General features: G+C 47.2%; 1 protein-coding gene across 1 annotated transcript; it reads left to right on the top strand.

Moving 5' to 3' along the window:
* The first annotated feature begins 435 nt into the window (after nucleotides 1-435).
* Nucleotides 436-8,688, top strand: LOC102239683 (nuclear RNA export factor 2). The gene is made up of 19 exons (XM_014532279.1): nucleotides 436-580; nucleotides 1,064-1,250; nucleotides 1,471-1,618; nucleotides 2,431-2,514; nucleotides 2,625-2,729; nucleotides 2,844-2,924; nucleotides 3,041-3,110; nucleotides 3,253-3,341; nucleotides 3,457-3,564; nucleotides 3,738-3,847; nucleotides 5,654-5,690; nucleotides 6,344-6,415; nucleotides 6,496-6,551; nucleotides 6,691-6,798; nucleotides 6,921-6,976; nucleotides 7,081-7,220; nucleotides 7,311-7,353; nucleotides 7,900-7,972; nucleotides 8,517-8,688. Exons 1-19 carry the CDS (start codon nucleotides 436-438, stop codon nucleotides 8,686-8,688), a joined length of 1,884 nt encoding a protein of 627 aa, XP_014387765.1.
* Nucleotides 8,689-9,898: the final 1,210 nt, after the last annotated feature.

Below are 9,898 nucleotides of genomic sequence, written 5' to 3'. Positions count from 1 at the left end.
ACCTGTGGCTACAATCTCCAATAAAGTAGAAAATTTACAAGAAACTTATTAAAGAGGCGCATCACACAATGATAAAAGGAACAATCCATCAGGGAAACATAATGGACCTAAAAATGAATGCACCAAACAACAGGGTCAAAAAGTATATGAAGCAAAAACTGATGGAGCTGAAAGGAGAAATAGCCAAGTCCATAATGATAGTTGGGCTTCAAAACCCCCCTTTCAGCAAGTGATAGAACTGTTAGAGAGAAAATCAGCATATAGATCTTAGTAACACAATGAACTAACAGGATCTACGTGACAGAACACTTCTCCTAACAGCAGCAGAGTACAGTATTTTTCAAGTGTCTATGTAATATTCAACAAGACAGGCCATCTCCTGTGCCATCAAAGAAAACCCCCACAAGTTTAAAAAGAATTGAAATTATACAGAGCATGTTCTCTGACCATAGAGGGAGCAAATTAGAGGTCAATAACCAGTTTGTCGTTCAGACCCTTGTTACAGAAAAGCTGAGATTGGAAGAGCTGTCTCCTGAACTCAAGGACATTTCAGACTGGGCAAAGAGAAAGCTCACCCTGGGTATTTCAAATAGAGTATTGTTGGGGGCAAGGCACAATGGAGGAGGACAGTTTAGGAGGCTGGTCCCTTAGTTCCACCTGACATTAAAGCTTGTACTACACTGGCAAAGGAAGCACAGCCTTCCTGATGTATGGCTGGTGTCCAGTCTAACCCATGAATGTATACACCTCTGTTCTTTATAAATCCTGCTCCATTTTTTAAAAAGGTTCAACAGTTACCTCCTTTTCCTCCCCTATCTCCTTCTCTTCCTGCTCTTGCTCCTCCTTCCTCATCCTGAACCATTTCTCCTCTGATAGCACCATCTGTCAGATAAGGCTCTCCTATCTGGACGGGCAGAGGTGTTTCCTATCTGAGGTTTGTGGGATTGGTCTCTTAGGGCAGGTTGGCACTTTGTTGCCCTCTCATGGTGTTAGCCTAAGACATGGTACATGGTAAGTGGGCATAAATATGTCTCCAAACTTGTATTTTTGTTCCTTCTTTCAGAAGACAATGATGATGGTAGTTGGGCTTCACCTCAAGGAAGGAAGGAAGGTTCGAGTTCTTTGGGAGGTAATTTTGGAAACAGGACCGGTCGTTATCAACATGGTGGATATGAGCATCAGCCTCCATACCTCCCGAAGGATGATGGAATCATGGAGATAAGGACAGTCCAGAGGTACCAAAACAGACAGTAAGTGACCAGGCAGCCTGGTTTGCATGTAGCATCCCATAGGACTATGCAACTATTTCACTGTCCATGGTTTTCCTTTTCTTCTCTCATTGGAAAACTGAAGAATGTTAGAAGTGAAATCATGGTTGAGCAATCCTAATTGCAGTCCTGGTGCCAGAGATGAAGGATGCATAGAAGATTTTCTTAGCATTCATGGCCACCCTTTTCTTCCCCCCGGCAGCACTCCCTATAGAAGAGGACAGAAGAGGAGAGTGCAATGGTATAGAAAAGACTGTCTGCGTGTTACTCTGTGCAGTAATGGAACACATCTCGGGAGTGAAATGGAGAACATACAAGATCAAACCCTGGGGAGTTGGTTCAAGGTCACAGTGAGTCCTGAAAAAAATGTATGGCATGTGCAGAAGAGAAAGGTCAGGTGGACTGTGTTGGTCTCACGTAGAGACGCTTGGTACTTTTCTGGGGACAGTTTACAATTTGTCCTTTTTATTACTTAACTATTTAAGGGCAAACTCAGAGAAGCAATATAAGGAAACAGGCTGACTATATGATAAACAGTGAGGGCTGTCTAAAAGGAAAGGTGGAATTACTGTCAAGGAAATGGAGCAAGTCCACACTAGATATCTCAGTTTGGCTCAAGCTGGATATGGGAGATGGGGGGCTCGAGTCTCTGGAAAACTTCTCAGAGGGGCAAGCAGTGTCCTAGACAGGATCTCCTGGAACTTTATAAAAGGAAGAAAATGTCTAACACCTTAAGTTGTTTATGGGGAGGAGAGCTTCAAATGGAGAGATAATAGCCCAGCCCATGTGCTCAGTGGTTGAGCATCAACCTCTGAACCAAGAAGTCGTGGTTTGATTTGGGTCAGGGCACATGCCTCACTTGTGGGCTCGGTCCCCAATGTGGGGCATGCAGGAGGCAGCCAGTCAGTGATTCTCATCATTAGGTTTCTGTCTCTCTCTCCCTTTCTCTCTGAAATCAATAAAAGTATACTTTAAAAAATAAATGGAGAGATAATGGATTTAAGAACTCCATATTTTGCACAAACATAAGAAATCATGCCAGGGTCCCCTCTTTAAAAGCCCTAAAGCTCAGTAGAAGGTAGGAAAAAAACACTGTGTTGGGTCTGTTCTCCAGCTTTCTTTCATGTTGTCCCTTTTGTCTCCATGCCCTTTTCACCCTTAGATTGCCTATGGAAGAAAGTATGACAGGACATGGCTAATGGGTTCAATCCAGAGCCATTGCAGTGTCCCCTTCACTCCAGTGGACGTAAGAGAGGATGGTGAAGCCAGATGAGGGGGACACAGCATAAGGGGAGAAACCCGGTTCAGTTAGGGCCTTTGGCTTCTAACACTTGGTTGTTGCTTCAATCCCTATAGTTTCACCATGTGCAAAACAAGGCCCGGTTCTTTGTCCAGGATGCTCACGCTGCCTCTGCATTGAAGGATGTCAGCAACAAGATTTATGATGAGGAGAACCAAAAGGTATGTGTCAGGGTCTTTATCTGTCCTTAGTGCCTGTGCAGGAGGACAGGCAGAGCTGTTCACTTTCTGTAGGACAAGGATTTGTGGCGCTAACCAATCCTCTTCTTCCTGCAGATAGCTATCTTTGTCAGTACTTCTGCTGTACCCTACTCTGTGCGGGATAAGTTGGAGCCAGAAATAATGGAACAGCTAAAGGTAATGTAGACTCAACGGTACATGTTTGCCCTCAGATCCTCCCCTGTTCCTCTTCCAGCCCCGATTTCCCTGTCACCATCACAGCCTCAGAGTTCTCTCTCCATCTCCCTCTGTAGCTGACCATATACAAACGATATGATGCCTCTCAGAAAGCTCTTGATCTCCAGTTGCTCCGCTATGACCCAGGTATGTCTAACAGCAGTAATTCTAGGGCACTTGAAGGCAGAGGGTTCTGCCTGGGAGGAAGACTTAGGGATGGTAACAAGGAGGTTTTGGTGCTGGTCCTGGACCTCTCTCAGCCTTATTTCCTACTCTTGGTTTCCTGAAGATTTGGTGAGATGTGATGTTGATATAATCCTGAATAGAAGAAACTGCATGGCTGCCACCCTGCAGATCATTGAAAAGGATTTCCCTGAGGTGAGGCCTTAGACCCAGTGCTGGTGTTATAGTAGGGGGTGGAACAGATGGGACAGAGGGCAGATTTGTCTCCAAGGTCCTATATGGTAAGCATCACTCTAATTCTTCCCCAAAGCTGTTGTCCCTGAACTTACACAACAACAGACTATGCCAGCTGGATGGCCTGTCTGATATTATACAGATGGCACCCAAAATCAAGATCCTGAACCTTTCCAAAAATGAGGTGAGAAGAGGGACAGATCAAAGTTGGGTTGAGAGTAGGTGATAGTGGTTATCAGAGTGATAACAAGAGGTAAGGGAAGGTACCTGTGGGGAAGGGAGTGGGCTGTGGGTTCAGGGGCTGGGATGTCCCTTTTCCCTTGGACTATTTTTCAGTTTCCCCCCCATATTTCTCAGCTTAACTCTACCTGGGAGTTGTGCAAAATCAAAGGCCTGAAACTGGAAGAGCTGTGGCTGGAAGATAACCCTTTGTGCTGCGCCTTTCTAGACCAGTCCACTTACATAAGGTCAGTGTGAACCCCTCTCATCATTCCTGGGGTCCTTTGACTCTTGGGAGCATAAACTACCCCTGACAGTGCCATGTCACAGATGGTGGCAGCCCTGGTTCTCTGGTAGGAGTAGAAGCCCTACCTTCTCTTCTCTGTATCCCTCACCTGTGCTTAGAGGTCTTCTACCCTTCCTCTGACCTGCTCACTGGTTCTCATGGTCTGGGGTCTGGCTCCTGACTCTGCATCTAGTTTTCTCTAGCATGCCCACCAAGAATGTGCTCCAGGATACAGGGCTGCCCACTCACCAGGTCTAGGAGTGTTGAGCCTCCAGGCAGATATTGCTGATCTGGGGTGAGAAACATCCTCCACCACAGGCGCATGTGAGACAGTCCTTCCTGCTTCTGAGAGGATACAGAATATCCCTAACTATTTGGGGAAGAACTTTCTTTCCCTTGCATGTCAAGGTTCTCCACTAGAATCCCAGATGAATGTGGGGACTTTCCTGCCCCATGCCAAAGGCCCAGGCCCCAGGTGGCTGTCATCATGACATGCATTCCTGTAGTACAATATCAAGGAGGGGCCATCCTTGGTAGAAGTCAGGGTTTCCTGAATTGGGGGCCATAAGTGAGCCACAGGCAGTGAGCAGAGGGCCTCTTGCAGCAATGGAAGGCAGAGGGAAGAGGGGGTTGAGGAGACAGAAGGACAGCCCTGTCAGTGTCACTGGCCCTCCCTCAACATATCACATCACCTGTCTGGTCCTTCAGAGGACCCCTGAGTAACCTTAAGCAGGTAGGATTCCTCAAAAAAGGAACCAACTAAGACAGACATAGGTGCACAGGGGCCATGAGGAGGGTAGGTGGTAACTATAAGAGGGCCACAGACCCTTGACCCTGTGCTCAACTGGGGACTGATCCTTACTCCTTCTGGGGAAGGTCTCCTGATCCCATGGGTGGTGCGTTTCCCATGCCCAGTTCAGATTGACAGGTGACAAAGGCTTAACCACCATCCCATGGCCTTGAGGCCAACAGGCGCATGTTTTCCATTCCTACCTGGAGACCCAGGGACATCCAGGGGCAGATAAAGGAAAGGACTGCCACAGAGGAACTATGTCCCCTCTTTTCTCTCTTCTTTCCTGGCCCCACCTCCGCTGCCAGGGCAGAGCTTCTTTCTCTTCCCTTTACTTTTCTTTTTCTGTCTCCTTTGTCTCTATTCTTCTGTTTCTTTCCAATCTCCGCTCCTATCTTCACTCTCCTTCTGTCTTCATCTCCTTCCTTTTCCCTCCCTCACTTCCCTCCCTACCCCAGAGTCCTGGGCCTTCTCTGGGCATGTCTTGTTCCTGGCAGATACTGGACCCCCAGTGAGGTAGCAGAAACTTGAGCCCCCATCACATTCCCTCTTCTCTCTGGAGACATCGGTGGTGGCCTAGAGGAAGGGAAAGGAGGCAGGGAGGGGGAAGAAGCCCTGGAGCCTGGGATCCAAATGCTGTGTCTTGTGGCCCTGGAGAAGGAGTAACCAGGAAAATGGAGAGGGAGAAAGAGAGAGAGGGAAAAGGTGAGGAAGGGAAGAAGTAAGAGAAGTAATATGAATATGAAGGTGTGGAGAGAGATGAAGAGACTGTGTGTTTCAGAGATTCCATATGGTATATGGTTAGTTCTCAACGGGGAAGTGGTCCGAGAAGCTTTGAAATCAGAGACTGATGAGAGCACAGGGAGTTGCTGGGTAGGCAGAACACCTGTCTCTGTTCATGCCATCAGTGTTTTAAGTAAATGGAAGCATTCTAACCCAAACTATCAACCACTTCTTTCTATTTTTGGATTTGGACAGCGCCATCAGGAAATGTTTCCCCAAGTTGTTACGCTTGGTAAGTGCCTACATTCATCATTTTCTCTTGCTATTAATGACCTCCACACCTGCCCTCAAGCCCTTTCTATCTTCTCTGTATTACATGTTTGCATCAGACCATTACCACTTGGGGGCATAGACTTTTGAAAAATACATGAATATGATCTCTGTGAAAATGTATATACACAGAGAGAGGGAAGGAGAGACAGTAAAAGAAAGGAGGGAGGGAAAGAAAGAGAAACAGCACACAAAGACACACATACTCAAGTTGCATAAAACAATAGAAACTTCCAGGACGTTATGATGCAGACACCCATTGGAATCTTGCCCATAGCTCTTTCACTCTTTTAAAAATATATTATTATTGTTCTCAGAGAGGAAAGGAGAGGAAGAGAGATAGAAACATCAATGATGAGAGAGAATCATTGATCGACTGCCTCCTGCACACCCCACACTGGGGATCAAGCTGGAAACCGGGCATATGCACCGAACAAGAATCGAACTGTGACCACCTGGTTTGTAGGTTGACTCTCAACCACTGAGCCATGCCAGCTGGGCAGGCTCTTTCACTCTTGACCTCCAACCTTCACCATCTCCTGGCCACATCCTTTCTTTTAATCACCCAAGACCACCTCCCTAGTCTGTACTGCTAACTTATCTTCCCTTCTCCAGGATGGACATGATTTATATCCACCAATTGACATTGACATTGACAGCCACTACTTAGTAAAGCCCTTAATAAAGGTGAGAAAGAAAGATCAAAATTTGGGCTATTGTAAGGGAGGCTTTATCAGCCACATGGTCTCAGATATCTTTGATTCCAGGAAAGCTATAAAGGATCTGATGGTCTGAAGAATCAAGTCCTGCATTTTCTGCATCAGTAAGTACCCCGGAAACCACCAGGAATGTGGAGGACTAGGATAGTCCAGCGTACTCAAGCACAGGTTTGCCCTAAGAATTTTCAAGTCACCCTTGAGGTCCAGTCCATAGAGGTCACTGTCTTCATTGTCCCCTCACAGATATTACTTGATCTATGACTTTGGAGACAGATGGAGTCTCCTCAGTGCTTATCATGATGAGGCCTGCTTCTCTCTGACTATTCCCTACATTCCAGACAACCCAGCTCCGTGAGTATCAAAGCTCAAACTCTTTTTCTGGGGGGGTGTCTCCCCAGCAGAAACCAGTCTGCTCATGGAAACACCCCTACTGGCCAGATCTCCACATCCTATTCTTCTTTTTCTCCTAGAAGCCGCTTGTTTGAGTACCTCAGGGATAATGAGTATATGAAGAACTTCCAGAACCCCAGTGCGTGTGGGATGGGGAAGATTGGGCAGGGAAAGGGGGCATGAAGGGTCAGTCATAGGCCCCAGGGAGTGGCAACCCTGACCTTTGCTGTCCTTCCCTCACAGACATGCGTTTTCAGCTGCTGAGACATACAAAATATGACATTGTGAGCACCCTCTGTGTGTTGCCCAAAACTCAGCATGACATCAACTCCTTTATCGTGAACATATGGTTCCAGTCGGAGAGCATCCTCTTCCTCCCCCAGGTAGGCCCAGAAATACACAGGTGGGTGGTAGGTGTAGATCAAGCATGTCAAACTCGCGGCTGGCTGAGCAACTGCACTCCTCCCTTTCAGGAAAGCCTGTTCTTCTTTCGTGTCCATGGGGTATTCAAGGAAGGTGAGTGTGTGGAGTGTCCTTCCCAGATGCCCCACTGATACCTCCCCCTGGCTGGACTCCCTCTCAGAACTCTTCCAGCTTCCCAGATCCCTTCCCTTTTATTACTGTCCTGTGTGTGTTCGGCCTCCAGTCTGTCCCCAAACCATTCTGGTCTGACCTTTGTCCATGTCTGTCAGCCCCATACAGCTGGGGCTTTGGGTACACAGGTGTGGGGTTTGATGGCTGTCATTCCAGATCCTGATTGTGGGAACATGGGCCTTTTACCTAACCAAATGCAGCTAATAATACTCACCTCTTGGGTAGCTGCAAAAAATGAATCAAATGAACTTGTGAAACGGTTGTTCCAGGGTCTCCCATATAGTCGGGTCTGTTTCAATGGGAGCAGATTGCTCCTGTTGTTGCCATCCCCATTCCAGATGCCCAGACTCCCAGTGAACAGTTGTCCCCTTGGACATGAGTATGGAGTCCCATGCTGACTGGGGAACACTGTCTGAGAGTGTAAAGCATTGGCGACTCCAAGGTGGGTGTTGATGTTTGTTGTTGAAGGGGAAGGACAGTCTCAGGATTCTGTGTGTGCCTTCACCCGGACCTGCATTGCTACCCCTGCTAACAATTCCAGGTGAGTACTGTGCTCTGGGTGGGAACATGCAGCCCAGCCTGGGCTCAGGGCTGTGGGAATGTGGCAGTACATGACCTTGGGGCTTTCTCAGTATTGTGGGAAGCTAAAAGGTATATCTAAGGAACAGTCCTCCATGGGGGTCGAGAGTATGAGCTCTGGAGTTAGAACACTGAAAATGTTTCAGGTTTCTTTTAGGTTCTGTTCATGACCCCAAAACTCACTAGACTTATTTCTTAGTGAAATTGCATGACCTCTCTTTGACACTGTCTTCCTCTGAAAATGGGATTAGACTATCCTCTCCCTTGAGCTATTATATAGAGTAAATGCAATGGGGTTAGGGGTACAAATCTAGTGAAGCTTGTTGACAATCTCTCCAAGGGTAGGTTCAGTGGGAGTGGCAGAGGTACCAGGCAAGGTATCTGGGGAGCAGATACAGGTGGGTATGGGAGGAATCTGGTTGCTGAGTGATAGTAGAAGCAGGATCATTGTTGAGGGTGTGGGATTGTCTATCCATCAGTTGTCTGAAAGTCCATTTTTCCTCCAGCCTATGTATCATAAATGATGAATTGTTGGTGGGGGATGTCACCTCCAACAAGACTCAGAATGGATTTTCCACCCAAGTGCCCGTACCTTCCTTCAGCACTGGGCCCACCCTCTCTCAGGAGCAGCAGAAAATGGAACAAGTCTCCTCCACCCCATCTGGGATGAGCTTCTAGTAGTCTCAGAAGTGAGTGATGGGTGTTCATGGGGATAGGAGGGAGCTGGGAGGATTGCATAGTGGGAACTTAACAGTAATTATTTTAGATCTTTCCTTTTTTAAAACAAAAGTTCACACGTGAAAAAACCTTAATTTTATGCTAGTACATTGCAATATTTAGTAAAACCCAGTTTTCCTACTATATACACTGTTTTGATATTTTTTTATTAGCCCCAATGTAGTTTCCTTTAAGTATATGTTAAGCTACCTAAGATATATATATATTAAGCAGTTGAATTCCAGTAGTCCATAAGCTATTATCTATAATAATAAAAGTGTAATATGCTAATTAGACTGGATGTCCTTCCGAACAAAGCCGCGGCTGCAAGGGAAGCCTGGGCCCCGGGTACCTGCCTGTGGCTGGAGGGAAGCTGGGGTCCCAGGTGCCAGAGAGAAGCTGGTGCTGGCAGCTGGGGGAAAGAAGGCCTACTCTTGCATGAATTTCATGCATTGGGCCTCTAGTCCTATATAATAAAAGGCTAATATGCAAATTATCCCCTCGGGAGTTCGACTGACTGGGAATTTGACCTCTCGTTATGACGTGCATTGACCACCAGGGGGCAGCGCAAAAAGAAGGAAGGCCCTGGCCAGCCATCAGGAAGGCAGGCCCCAATAGGCCCTGATTGTCAGCCAGGCCTAGGGACCCTACCTCTGCACGAATTTCATGCACCTGGCCTCCAGTTGATAATTATTTGTCTTTTCACTGCCTTTTCAGCATTACATGAGTGCCACCTAGTCTTTCTGGTGCATACATCTTGGTAAATTTGGAGGCTTCTTTCTGTGGCAAGATATAGCAGTGACATTGTGAGGTCAAAGTGTCTCCACTTGGTCCTAAGGGAGGTCATCTGTCCTCCCCCACTATCAGCGCTTTTAGTACAATGATGAGATGACACCCAAACTTAAAGTTCTTTCTTCATTAAAAAGTGAAGTCTGAGAATTCTATCTAATAAGGAGGTAATATGCAAATTGACCATCACTCCAACACACAAGATGGCCACCACAAGATGGCCAGCAGGGGAGGGCAGTTGGGGGGGACCAGGCCTGCAGAGGAGGGCAGTTGGGGGGGACCAGGCCTGCAGAGGAGGGCAGTTGGGGGGGACCAGGCCTGCAGAGGAGGGCAGTTGGGGGGGACCAGGCCTGCAGAGGAGGGCAGTTGGGGGGGACCAGGC

Source organism: Myotis brandtii, unplaced genomic scaffold (genome assembly GCF_000412655.1).
Source record: "Myotis brandtii unplaced genomic scaffold, ASM41265v1 scaffold87, whole genome shotgun sequence".
NCBI lineage: Eukaryota > Metazoa > Chordata > Mammalia > Chiroptera > Vespertilionidae > Myotis > Myotis brandtii.
This window is presented reverse-complemented; position numbering and strand designations above follow the sequence as displayed.